The sequence below is a fragment of the Phodopus roborovskii genome, unplaced genomic scaffold (assembly GCF_943737965.1).
Source record: "Phodopus roborovskii unplaced genomic scaffold, PHOROB, whole genome shotgun sequence".
Lineage (NCBI taxonomy): Eukaryota > Metazoa > Chordata > Mammalia > Rodentia > Cricetidae > Phodopus > Phodopus roborovskii.
Genome location: NW_026126517.1, coordinates 3,037,774 through 3,052,165, shown reverse-complemented (window position 1 = coordinate 3,052,165; position 14,392 = coordinate 3,037,774). Strand labels below are relative to the sequence as shown.

The following is a 14,392-nucleotide window of genomic DNA, read 5'->3' as shown; positions in this document are numbered from 1 at the left end:
TATCTGGCTTTCCTGGGTATCAATATCCGAGCCCCAAGGACTGCAAATGCTATTAGTAGCTCCAAATGTGCATTATGTTATCTGTTATTCTTTAAAACCCCATCTAACCATTTATCTTCCTGGGTTCTCCTAATAGCAGATTCTGATGGAGATATCCACACTGGTCTCAATCCAGCTTCTGTGAAAGAATGATAGCTGATTCCAGGTGCCTGTGGAAAAATCCATCTCATACCTGAAGAATCAAGTCTACAGAAAACTCACACCAGATTCTCCTATTCATCACAAAATGTCAAACAAATATTAAGAGCACATTTTTCCAAACAATGAACTTACTTTCAGTGCAAATAGGACAGCATCCTTTTCTGTTGAGAATTTTGCCCTGGTCAGGAGAGGATAAAGAGAAACACCAAAGTTTAATGTTAAAAAAAAAATGGTCTGCTGAGAATAAATCTGTCCTTTTTTTTTTTTTTTTTAATCTAATACCAGAAAAACCAACAACATTAGCCCAGACTGTACTTGAACATGGCAGCAAAAATGAACTTTCAAGCATCAGGTCCCCAGGCCAGGCAAAAGTATTCCAAAAAGTTTTCCTGTTTTTATCCTTTAAGAAACAAGATACCTCAAAGTTTGGTGTGATTTTTCTCACTTGGAGGATGGAGAAAACCTGGAGGCAGCTTTCTCATTGATAGCCAAATGAAGCCTTGTAAAGGTCAAGGGCACACACACAAATGGGAACCACTGTCACTCTGCCCACACTAGCAGTTTCTCCCTGCTGTGCTGAGACAAGCTCCCCTGGATCTGGTAACCCAAGCTTGGATGCATACATCCTATGGACACAGTGTACTGCAGATCACGCTCAGTCTCTCTTCTTCCTCTTCAGCATCATCCCTGCTAACTCATTGCTCTACAATCAAAGCCAGTGAAGCAGTGGAGAGTTCCGTAGTATAGAGTAATTTCCCATCACTGCTCTGGAAATGCAGTGCAATTGCCTAGTTAAATGTCTTTTCCCTTTTCCTAATGCCTGACATTTAAAGAAGGAAGCATACTCTACAGACTTGGGTTGGAGAGTGGCCTTTTCTTCTCTCTGACTCAGTGATTAATCACAGGGAATAAAAAAATGTGGAAGTAGGTTAATATTCAAGGAACTACTCTTGTATATGACCTTGGGTTGATTATGAGAATTTAATGAGCTAACGCTTTAAGGCTTAATGCTATGATAGCCATTGTTACTAAGAATGGCAAAATCATTCTGAGCTGAGTCTATTGCCTTCTGTCAGTGAAGAAGCTGGTGCCATGCAACACACGGTAATAGAAACAAAATGTAAACTTCATATGGCATCATAGGCTATGTTCCTTTAGTAGGTAATTATGCCATAGCTCCTTGAGACATTTATTATTGCCTACATTCAACACAGACGGCTGTGTGCGCCACATGCTTCATCTCATTTGAAGTTCACGACAACACTCTGAACATAGATGATGTCATCCCTCTTTTATAGAGCAAGGAAGCAAAGTACACTGAGAGGTGGCCCAAGATCCAGGACAGAGACCCACAGCTCAGCTCTGAGCTTTCCCTACTGGTAAGTGGTGTGCAAAGCAGGTCTGAATATTTGCAAAATTAATAACCCCATTGGCTTTTCAAATGACATTTTGCTACTGAAGAACTACAGCCATGTGTCACTCATTCATCCTCAACAAAACCTATAATGACACATTAAATGCTATAATATCATAGGACAGTGGTTCTCAACCTTCCTAATGCTGCAACCTTTAATATAGTTGCTCATGTCATGCTAACCCTCAACCATAAAATTATTTTCCTTGCTACTTCATAACTAATTTCCTACATTTATGGACTATAATATAAGTATCTGATATGTAACCCATAGGTCAGGGTCGTTCAACTCCAAAAGGGGTCATAAACCACAGTTTGAGAACCACTGCCATAGGGGAATGCATTTAATTTCTCAAGGACAAAGTCAAAGAAGATGAACCCAGTCCCATGGAACCATTTCCCCAGAGGCTAGTCCAAGGCACTCTGCCCCACTGGAATAGAGGGTTTGAAGCCAGGTGTGACTGGGTGATTCTGTACATGTGTATTTCAGCAGACACTGTCATTTCCCGTGTTCAGAAAATGAAAGCGGAACTAGTCCTGTTAGTACATTAGTGGGAAATGAATAAAGCACAAACTGTGAGGTCAGAGAGCCTGGGCTGGGTGTAATGAGCTGGAAACTGGACACGCTGTAGCCTCATCTGGAGGAAGGATGTAGTCAGTGCCTACTTCAGCAGAGAAGTCTTGCGGGTGTGAAGATATTTCTGTGACCACAGAAAAGACCTTAATATACATGGATGATATTGAGGAGACAGTGGTCTACCTCACTGGAGCTCCCAGAGACTGCGGAATAATGTAGGAGGGCATACAGGAAATACAGCCATAACCCCCTTCAAGAATGAAAAGGAAAAAGAAAAGATACAGTCACTGGAAAAGATGTAACAGCACACACAGACTCTCTTTTTCCAATTTTAGCATCTTTTTTTTTTTTTTTTTAATTTCCCCAGTCAATGATGGGAAGGTGAAATAAATTGTTGTCTTTTCTTTTTAAAGGATTTCATGGTAGAGCTGATCTATCTTCCAAAGGCCTTGGGCTAGCTCTGAGAAGGGGAAAGGGAGTACAGGTTGGAAGGATGCCTAGATACAAAAAAGATGTTTCTGGAGGACACAGCCAAGCCAGGGCACTGGCAAGCATCTGCAGAGGGCCACAGTCTGGGCAAAGACCTTCCTAGGAAGGATGGACATGCCTGGTCTGAGTGTGGCACACACGCTGAGATCACAAGGGAAACACAGGCTACAGAGCTGTGGCCTCCCAGCAGAAACCACGGACCCAGCTACAAGTGGCAGAGCTGGAGTAAAACTGGAAACTCCACAGTGGCCTGCTCAGGCGAGTTAGTGGAGCCACCAGGCTGGCACTGCTTCCCAGTTTTGTCTTGCAGAATAAGGAAGCCCATTATTACTAACATGTGCTGGGAGAGTTCATTAGCAGTGAGGGTTCCCTGAGGACTGGCAGAAATGATGTGATTCCATTTTTCCCAATGAATATTTATAAGCAGCCCATGTTCAAGTCTGCTTATTGTACCTACTTTTTTTTTTTTTTTTCTTCTTTTATGGGAAGTTTTCAGTTTTATGTCTGAGGCTTTTTAAAGCAAGACTAATTAGGGGACTTTTTTTTACCCTTGCTCCCCCACCCCCAATTCAGTTGTGCAATGGCAACAGCTGTTGTTTTTTTGTACCTCATTTGGCACTCAAGTAAAAACAGCAACTTTTGTTTATAATAATAACAGATGTGAATAAAATTAAAAGCTTTCTATAACAGAGAATAGAGGACATGTTCTGAATATATGGATATGTTTTCTTCACTCACTAGAAGGTACTGAATAGGTTTGACATTTTCCCAAAACGTACAAAGCCTTGAAAGGTTTCAAGTTGCTGAGGTGGATTCAATGGAACCCACACTTCAGAAGATAATGGTGGCTTTATTCAAGGCTCTGGGCCGTGGGCTTCTGAAAAGAGGTATTTCCATAAGGACACTATTTCCATGTGGGGCTCCAATGGAGGCCAGGGCTAGAGAGGAATTTTCTGCAGAGGAGTTGGTGCTTCTGCAAGGCAAGGAAATCCTCCTGGGGAATTTACTATTAAACAACCACATATTACCATGGCTATTCAAATAAAGCTGAGATTTGAGAGAGAAAAGTAAAAAAAGAAAGGGGAAGCAAAATATAGTTATGATGTTAAATAGAAAACCCAACAACAGAAAACAAGGTCTAGGCAGAAGAGAGTGAAGTGTTTACAAAGACACAGGAGAAATCAACCAAAAGTAGGAACACTACAGCAAGAACTGGAAATGAGTTTTGTCACACAGGCTGAACTCCAGGTGGGCATGGTAAGAAGGAATCAGCAAGATGCACAAGAGGCTTCAGCTACTGGGGTATATGTAAACTTTTGGAATGTCTGGTTGTCTTTTCATAAAATGCCCTGGGCTGTGCATTTCCAAAGGTATTAAGAAAGTAAAGCTGAATTCCCAACATACCTGTGGGCAGCTGCTGACAGGAATGCACTGCTTCTTTCGACACTCTGTCTTCCCCTTCACACAAGCACAGATGCTACAGTTGACTGAGGACCACATCTCTCCATCCTGCAGGAGACAGCACAGGATTCTGCTATCAGGAGGCTGCAGGAGCTGAGCAGGTGGGCTGTGATTTCCAGATTGAGAAAAGCAGGCCTACCCTGCCTGAGTCACACAGTTTAGCCCAAGGGATTCTGGAGCACCTATATGGAACCATCTTAACTTAGTGGGTAGGGAGAATTTCAAGCACTGTGTGTTTTGGGGGTGGGAGGATCGGAAATATGGAGGATTCCTTTGTATCTAACCAAGTCGTGTTTGCATCTCACCTTTCATGTGTGCTTGTGTATTTTTACTTTCACCCTGGAAGAAAAGGAAGTGTGGATTTTCATACATGATGCATGAACAAAGTCTTAACTGCCCTCTGCTTAATGAGATTGAAATATTTGCTGTCTCAGGCATCACAATTAATTGAGATCTTTAGGTATGGTGATATAAGCCCAGCTATGCCATGCCTCTTAGCAATCCAGGACTTGAAGAGAATAGAAATCATTCAAACAATTCTCAGTGGCCAGGCAGGTACCTGGTCAGTAGCTATTTGAACACCAGAGCCCAGACAGACCAGCCCTAGAGACATGCACAGCCTATACACTGTCTGGCTATCACTCTCCTCCAAAATATGTAGGATAGCATTTTGAGACACATTTCTGAGACTAGACTCTTGCTTAGCTAGAAAGCTACTTGGTAAATGTATTGGGCTCATTGGATTTATAGTGTGCAGTTGTCCAGTTCTGAGTCAGAACACATCAGACAGGGACATACTGTACTTGATGCTGGAAAGATCAGATGACAGGCAGATCTAAAGACAAAATGAGGATTCTTTCCCAGGCCTGTGGATTCAAGGTCTTTGGTGCATCCTCTTGTTTCTCAATTTTTGAAGCTATTTTAAGGACTGCCCATTCTCTGCTTCTTTTCAAGAGAGAGAGAGAACTAACTGGATCTGTCTTTATAGGACACTGAACTTACCAATGTGCTATGAGCAAATGTTCCCAGGGCCCACAATCTCTGTAAAGTACTTTAAGGTTTTTTATAAAGTGATTTGAATGTGTTTTGTCAAAGGTGCTATCACAAGAAGAGTGTATTTTATCTTGGTGCTCCAGGGAGAAGTGATGGTTTTGAATGAAGAGGATTTTATATGAGTGTCTCTGGAAACTTGCTGTATGACCCCCCTCCTATTGGCTTAATTCACTAACTTCTTTCTTGCAGGCTCCCTAATAATCCAGACCTCTCTTCAATCATGTCAGTGGATAGGAAGCCTGAGCAAGCCTCCACATCTGAAAAGGTATTAAGGTTCTAGATACTCATGGCTTTCATCAAGCATGTCTTTGATACAGAGTCTCTCTCCCTCATCCTTAAGGAAAACGTGCTAGATAAGAGAGGGGAGACAATATGAATGAAGTCAATATCTGCTTCCTAAGTTAAACGGTCATTATCCCACTTAAGATCACCAGAAAACAGTGTAGAGCACACTTCAGGTAGAGTCAAATGGCCAGTAAGAAGCCTTTGAGTACTATGGAGTTGGACTCTCAAACTTATGCTGGCCACTTACATAGTAAGCATCCTCATCTAAACACCTTGAAGTAAGCCATCTGTTTAAAGAAATCTGTAGAATGCTGCTGAAATCATCTAATTAATCATTTATCCATCAGGATCTGGCCATGGTCATGATCTGGACAAGGTTCACTGAGCATCCCCAAGTAAATGGCTCTCAGGAGATTGGTCACCATAACCACACCAGCCACCCACGTGGCATGCTCAGCTGAACTTCAGGTACTGGATGAATACATATAGAAAGAGTAATAACACTGACACATTGATAATCTTCCATGTCCTTGACTTTAGCATGTATGGGTACGCGTGCACACACACACACACACACACACACTTATGTAAATTAATATATTAAATATACATGTCTGTTTTTAAATATATAGATTACATAAAACTCTACACTGTGTTATGTCTATAACTAATGGCTCCCACAGCTCGTGACACTTGTTATGGCTTATTGCATACATACCCTGAAAATCTTGCTACCAAACTTGCATACTTTGACATCATCTGGGGGCACTTGCAGAAGACACTCTTCACAACAGGCAATGCCATCATTGTTACAGACACCAGGCTGGGAGCACTTCTTCTTACACACCATTGTAGAGTCCTGGAGCCCCAAAGGCAAACTAGAAATCAGAAATGACTTTCACCCCTCCTAAGCATCTTTCTCCGCCCTCCTTTAACAACCCACAATGGCTATCTCTGTTGTACTCTCCTAGCACCATGCTTTAATATGGTGCAATAAACACTTCATCCACTTTAAAACATGTTCTCTGACTAACATCTGTAGTAGATGAGAGTGTAGAACACTCCCAGCCTTACTTCCACTGGCCTAGAACTTCATGCTTATGTACTTTCTCCATGGGACAAGAAGTCCCAGATTAGCAACACATCTCCTTCTTCCTGACCCTTTTTCACTCTCTACATGAACAGAGCTTGTTCTGGTTTCCTGCACCTTCCCTAGAAATTAGGAAGATCACAGGACGAGGCTGTTGGAGAGGGAAACTCCCCAGAAAGAAAGGGATGTTGGTTATCACAATAAACGCTGCCTTTTGTTGCTTAAATGAGAGTCCCCTCCCTCCTCCAAGACTCATATATTTTCATACTTAGTCCTCAGTAGATGAACTGTTTGAGAAAAATCAGAACGATTAGGGGTCATGACCTTGTTGGAGGAAGTATTCACTGGTGGGGTAGGCTTTAAGGTTTAAAAATCCCTGCCAGGCCCAGTCTCCCCGACCCATCACCTGGAGATCAGGTTGTAAAGCTCTCAGCTACTTCTCCAACACCATGCTTCCCACAATGATGTTAGTGGACTTACCCTCTGAAACTGTAATTAAGTCAGCAATTAAATGCTTTTATAAGAGTTGCCTTAGTCATGGTGTCTCTTTACAGCACTAGAGCAGTAATTAAGACATGGCTGACCCAAAGATGTCTACAAACTCATATTGTGATAAGCCTGTCACTTTCAGGACAAGTATTCATTCTAATATCCTAGCTAGAATACTGGGACTCATTGCCTGATTATGTCTCAAAAATTCCTTAAGATGCAGAATGGTGTAAATGCTAGCATAACTAGCTCCCATGTGTGGGCTGACAGGCTGTCCCTCAGTCAAGAGAATTGGGAAGGTGACTTATTTCAGTAAAGGCTCAGTTTCAGTTTTCGGGAGAAAGCTGTGGCCTATGAGATTTCAGTGTAGATGTGAAGTCATAGGCATGAAGACCAAGCTCACAAGGAGATGCTCTGTGTGTTTACTTACAGCAGCAAATATAAAGGGAGTTGTGTGTTTAGCGCAGGGTCGTGCAGACCATCACCTCATGAAAATAATCATGGGCTTTGAAATGGATCAGGTTCACCTCTGTAGTGAACTGTAAAGCCATGCCTTTTATAGTTGGGGTCATTTGCATTGTTGGGTGTGCTACAGAATTTATTCACAATAGGTGGAACATTAGAGCAGACCCTTTTGTATTTGTCTGACTAGAGAGAATGATGAGGACAGTGTCCAGATCTTCTCTGTGACCTTGCATATGATTATATCCTTCAAATGACATCAACAATGATTCCTCCTCATGAAAAAATGCTATCACATTTGCCTACAATTCTACTGTAATCCAAGCTTACTGGGTAGCCCCAGAGCTCCTAGAGACCCCCTTACCTTGCAAGTGCATACTGTGCAGTTATCATAGACAAATGAAGATCCATTGTCATAAACATCACTGCGAAATAGGCAGCTCCCAAAAGGAAGGTCAAATACTTTCCGCTGACCTATAGGGCATCAAGAGTAAGTACAATATAAGCAAGACAGAGACGAGGCATATCCCATTTTACTATCTTATCACTGATAAGATAATTAAATCACAGGACAGTGGAACACTTTCACAAAACCAGATAAATGTGACATATAAGAATAGAGCCTTGGGCCAGGTATACCAGGAGGTCCCCAAGAATTATGAGTTTGAAAAGTCATTATATAAAAATTTGATTCCACAATGAACTTTGCAGATTCAACAAGCTGTTTACCATAGTAGACATATGCTGCCTTGTGGAGCTCACATGGAGTTAAGATTATTTCAGAACAACATTGTGAGCTCTAGACATTGTATCTGCTGTGCCACAGACAACAAGTAACATCATCTCCCAAAGTAGCATTAGTGAGAGGGAAGCTGTAGGGAGAAGGAATCAAGTTATCCTCAGGATTATCATGATTTGTGTTCCCACAAAACTCATACACTAAAACTAAGCACCAAGCAATCTTATTAAGAGGTGAGAGATTTGAGAGGTGATTAACTTGTTGGGGGGGGGTGGAGGAGTCTCATTAAAATGTCTTCATGTAACAGACCCAAGAAACACTCCTTATTCCTCCCAACATGTGAAGAACAACAAGATGAGCATCTATGAGCTATGAAGAAAAAGCTCACAGAATCTGTAGGGACCTTTATATTGGGATTTTCATCATCCAAAAGTGTATTTCTGTTGTTTGAAAGTGACCTAGTCAAGGATATTTTATATAATAGCCTGAATAGGTTAACATGTAATACCAGTAAAGAAATTAAGCAATGCCATATAAGGGGAAATTAATTCAAGGTATACTCAGGGCAACTTCAATTCTATATGCTACATCCAGTTTTTGGGAGGACTGGAGCAAGGAGCTAACACATTATCCAAAAAAAAAAAGAATATGATCTGATTTATTCCTTTCAGCTCATAAAGTGGCATCAATAGTACTATTGTCTCATATCACCACCTGTATCTACAATGATAATGTTGAAGTATACAGCTAAAATCTATCCCATGATTGGTCAAAATTTAGCTTACTCATTGTGCTTTCTTAGTTTGTATATATGTGTGTAGTGAGAGGTGTTGTGTGTGTGTATGAGTGCATGTATATGTGTGTGTGCATGTGTACGTATGTACACATACATCTGGATGCCATAGGCTGACATCAGGTGCCTTTCTTGATTTCTCTTCATTTTATATTTTAAGGCATGTTCTTTTACTTGTATCCAGAACCCACTGATTTGGCGAATGTAGATAGTTACTTCCAAGTCTCTACTCCCACAAGATGGGATAAAAACTAGCCACAATATCAATCTGTTTACCACCTGAGTTCAGAGGTTCTAAACTATGGTCCTCAAATTTGCACAACACTGTTGCCCATTAGGATATCTCCTTAGCCCATAACCATCATTAACATGCCAATCAACACAGGTAATTTGTATGTGCCCATTTACATCTTGAGGTTCTTTAACTTCCAGAGAATTATAAAATACATCTCCTCCTGAAGTACTCCTCCAAGGACCCCACTGATGTCATTCTGGAGCATCAGAAAACCATTAGCTGAATCACATGGAATGATCCATCCCATTATAATCACTTCTGCCAAAACACATCTTAGATTTAGAACATTATATATAGTACAAGAAACATCTGTAGCCAGTAAAAAAATATTTACTACAACAGTGATGTTGGTAAGTTTTCACAAATTGAGCATTGTTTTCTTTATCAATCCATCAGAGATTCACTTCTGTCCTTGAAGAAGCAAAATTAAACTATATTTCAGTACAATATTTTCTAAAATTATGACCTGGCTGTCCTTTTCCCTACTTTATCTGCATGTACTTCAAGTATTTTACAATTGACAACAAATGGTTTATGGTAAAAGGCATACAATTACTAAAATTAGATAGATAGATGATAGATAGATAGACAGACAGACAGACAACAAAAAGATGCACGCCCCATAGATTTTGGTATACTGTGTTTGTATTTCTATTCAATTCTAGGAAATTTTAATTTTCCTTTTTTGATTTTTTTTTCTTTATACTATTGTGGTTGTTTAGCTTTCAGGAATTTGTATACTCTGTTGTTTCTATTGTTGTTGATATCCAGCAAATGGCATCACTTGTGGGAAGGGGTAGCCAAAGAATGGGAAGAAAGCTTTTCCAGCCATGCATCTGACAAGTAACTCAAAAACTTTAACATCAAGAAACCAAACAACTCAATTTCAAAATGGGGCATGGAACTACACAGAGAGTTCTCAAAGGATGATATACAAATGGTTAAGAAATATTTTTTAAATGTTCAACATCTTTAGCTTTTAGAGAAATGCAAAATAAAAACTGTTTTTATATTTTACCCTATACTAATCAGACTAACTAAGATCAAACAAACAAACAGTAGCAAGTATTGCCCTGGATACAAAGAGAGTAGGCCCATAGTCACTGCTAGTGGGAATACAAACTTGTAGAGCTACTATGGAAATAAGTGTTGGATGTCCTCAAATAATAAAAATAGATCTATCCCATGATCATCCATACCACTCTTGAGAATATCCACAAAGGACTCCATATCCTAGTATAGAGATACTTGTTCATTCATGTTCATTGCTGCTCTATTCGTAATAGCCATGGAATGGAGACAGATGTCCATTGGCTAACAAATAGATAAGGAAAATGAGGTATATTTGCACAGTGTAATATTGTTGGACAGTTAAAAATTAAATTTGCTAGTGAATAGATGAAGATGGAAACTATCATTCTCAGTGAGATAACCCAGACCCAGAAAGAGAAATACCTCATTTTTTTCTCATACATGGATGTTTGTTTTGTGTCTTGAGATACTTATATTTCATTTGGAATGACCACAGAGTTCAGTAAATTACTAAGGAGCCATGTGGAGGGGCTTTCTAGGGGATATAGACAGGCATTCTAGTATAAAAAATATTAACAGGAAATAATAGAATGGGAAGGATTAAATTGGGATGGCAGAGGGGAGGGCAGATCATATGGAGAGTAATAAATACCACTAAAGTTATTTTTTAAAAATTCAAATGAAAATGTACTTCTGTACACACACACACACATACATATATACATATATATATATATATATGTATTTATATATATATGAGACAGAGAAGAGAGAGAGAAAGTTAGAATGGATTTACTCTGTAACAGGACAATATTCCTATTAGAGACCAGAGACTAACAAAAGAGACTAGTGCCAGGAATAGGTTACTTATTGTGGGGTTGTTGGCTTGTGAGGTCTCAGAGACCTACATCACCCCACAAGTAGTATAGGCTATTGAGAGTGTTCTTGGTTACCCTCTAGAACTAGGGAACTTTATTGAAGACACTACATCCTTGACTCATGTAACATGGAACAATTAAGCTCGTACTAACTTGAAATCATCATTCCTACTTGCTAGCTTTCATGGTACTGGACAATGCTATTCACATTACCAGAGGAAAAATCTAATCATCAGTCTTACCTAGCTGTAAATCTACATTAAAGCATGGCCTGGCAAGACATTCCCACTGGAGCAAGCAATGCTGTCATGAATGTAACTGAAGTAACCAACTGCTTTCTGATCCAATCATAGTAACACTCCACAAGATGAAACCCATACGTGGCACCATTATCAGGTCAAAACCCTATGGCTAGACAAGTCATAGACCCTGGAAGAGAATCTGCTATTATTACTTTATTAAGTAGACTTAATACTAAGTAGACTTCTAATGGCTAATAATTATGCCCATAGATTAATGCATCTACCAACTCTCATCAGAGAAGTTTCTATCTGCAGTAAATGGTGACTATCAGACCTCCACCTTACCCCTGCCACCAACTAGCCAAGGTACAAAAAATAAGAGACTGTAGAATTCAACTCTAAGTGGAACATATACAGTGTGCCTCCTGCTCGCAAGGCTAAGGGAAGGGCTCAAAGAAGAGGAGGCAGAAGAAGTGGAAAAACCAGAGGTGGTGCATGACTGTGGGGAAACAGTATCTTCTGGCATAGCAGGAAGCTGTCCATGGGAGTTCATAGCAGTTGGTCTGTGCAAGCCCAAACTAGATACATCCCAGCATGAAAAAAGAAGTTGAGCATGAACTTCCACCCCAAGATGAGGAGCTTTTGGTAACTGTTAGCTGCTGGAAACAGAGTCAGTTTTCTCTGGTAAAGCCACACACCCAAGAATATTTGTGCAGTACAGACTGATCTTGCATTTTTGGCTCTCTCTTTTTTTTTTTTAAGGACATAAACTTGAATGGATGGGGAAGGTGGGAGTTGATTTGAGAAGAATTACAGAGGGTGGGAGAATATGCCCAAAACACACTGCACAAAATTCTCAAATAACTAATAAATAAATAAAAATATACAGAGCTCTATGTAGAGCCAGGCATACTTATACAATTCTAGTACTTGGGAAACAGAGGCAGGATGAACACAAGTTCAATGACAGCTTGAGCTATATGGCAAGAACTTGTCTCAAACATAAATAAAATCATAATGTCTCTGTGGAATCTTGCTCATAAACCAATTACAATACATCTTCTTCCTGGCCAGAGTGTACATTTCCTACCCAGAGCTCCTTCCTCTTAGAATCATTGTACTGCCTTTTGCTTGAGCTATTATTACTCTATTCAATACAACTATATAAATGGATATTGTATAAATGTTGAGTAGATGGACAAATGATGGATGGATCTATGAATTGACTGATCTATTGATTGATTCCTGAACAAACAGACACAATGATAGTTATTTCCTGAGTTAGATGCGATCACTGGCTTAAATTACCCCTCACAAAAAATGTAAATTATACCTAGAACTATGGCTATAAATCTTTGAGAAGTGGCTGGCTGTTATCTGAACTCCCAGCACATGGCAGATGATAACTATTAGCACTGTTAATGGTGATTTAATGTCAGTATTATCCTGGGCTATGCCATCTGGAGAGGTGTCTTGAGTACTGCTCTATGTATCCTGATCTTTGATGAGATGCTCCATTAAAATTGAGCAGGGGGGGGGTGTAATTCTGCAATCCAAATGGCAGAGGTGTTCCATGTGCGGGCATCCAGGTCAAGAGGAAAAATTAAGAGCAAATCATTATCCATTCAGCCAGAAGCTGAAGGGCTCTCAGTTTTCAGTAAGCAGTTTCCTGGGATTTGCCTTTATCTGGTTTTTTGCTTTTGTTGTTGCATTGGCATGTTTCCTTCCACCACTAAAGAACACAAAATCTCACTTTAATCCCAAGTCATCATGGTCAACACAGAACATTCTAGGTAGTGTGCAAAGGCAGGAGACAACTTGATTTAAGCCATTTCCACACCATTCCACTATGGTTTATCCCAAAGAAGAACAAAATTCTCATTTGGTGGAACAGTGACCTTTTAGTTTCCCAAAACTCACTGCTCTTTATGTAGACTGTCTTAAAAACACATGAACAGTAAAATGTGCAGTAGCTACAATCACCATGTGAGGATCCTCTAAATGAATGAGCACATCAACAGCATTGGCTCCAAAGCTTCAGTCACCGTTATTTATCTGCAAGGCCTTGACCAATCTCCATTTCCTCTTTGATGAACTCCCGTTTAGATGGCCAGGTTCCTCCATGCCCTCAGCTTGGCAACATCTACTACACTGGTTTCTATTTAGGGCAGCACATGTGGAGCGGCAGGCAGTGAAGCACTAGTACATGAAACGGTCTTTAACCCGGTGCATCCAACAAGTCTCTCCTCTCCTTCTACTTATTCCACGTTTGCTTAAAAGTATGGGTTTGTACATGGAATAGAATGGCAAACACTATTAGATGAAATGGCAGGAATCCCTCAAGGAAGAGAAAACAGTTTAACACAAATGTCTTTATTTGGCAGTTTGGTTATTTAAAAAAAAAAAAAAAAACAGCTAAACTGAAGCTGTGATAACCTTTGAAAGGGGGATGTGAGTCAACAGAATGGCTTGGAGATAGAAAAAGCAAACTGAAAGAAAGAGGAGGGCTCCAAAAAGGGTATGGGTGGAACTGCCAGGAGCTGAAGCCAAGTCAAAGAGACACTCGTGAAAATCTCCCCAAGGAAAAACAATTAAGGCCTTCCATGAACTAGAAAGCTTAGTAGTCCATTTTATGACCCTCATTCTACATCCCCTTGCTGTCTGCAAACCTGCAAATCTTCAGTGAATTGTGCTACACAGCCTTGGTTCAGTTGTACCATAGGTTGCAAAGATTGCAAGGTGCTAATAGGAGAAAATGATGCCAAAGGCCAAAACAAAATAATACAGAGTTCCAGAGAAACAATCAGCAAAAGTCAAACCAGAGATGAACAAGGATGCCACCAGCCTTCCCTGTGGATCTCTGCAGATTAGTGGAATATCTCCTCCTCAGAG

The 14,392-nt window shown here is 40.2% G+C and overlaps 1 protein-coding gene across 2 annotated transcripts in view; it reads right to left on the bottom strand.

Annotated features, from left to right (window-relative positions):
- Positions 1–14,392, bottom strand: part of Bmper (BMP binding endothelial regulator) — a 267,199-nt gene that overhangs the window by 118,692 nt on the left and 134,115 nt on the right. For both annotated transcript variants that reach the window (XR_007835287.1, XM_051196995.1), the window contains exons 8-11: positions 7,886–7,995; positions 6,199–6,339; positions 4,086–4,190; positions 334–379 (exon numbers count right to left, since the gene is read on the bottom strand). Coding sequence is in view for 1 of the 2 variants with exons in the window: in XM_051196995.1 (XP_051052952.1) it covers positions 334–379; positions 4,086–4,190; positions 6,199–6,339; positions 7,886–7,995 (402 nt within the window). In the remaining variant the exon portion in view is untranslated. The remainder of the gene's footprint in view (positions 1–333; positions 380–4,085; positions 4,191–6,198; positions 6,340–7,885; positions 7,996–14,392) is intronic.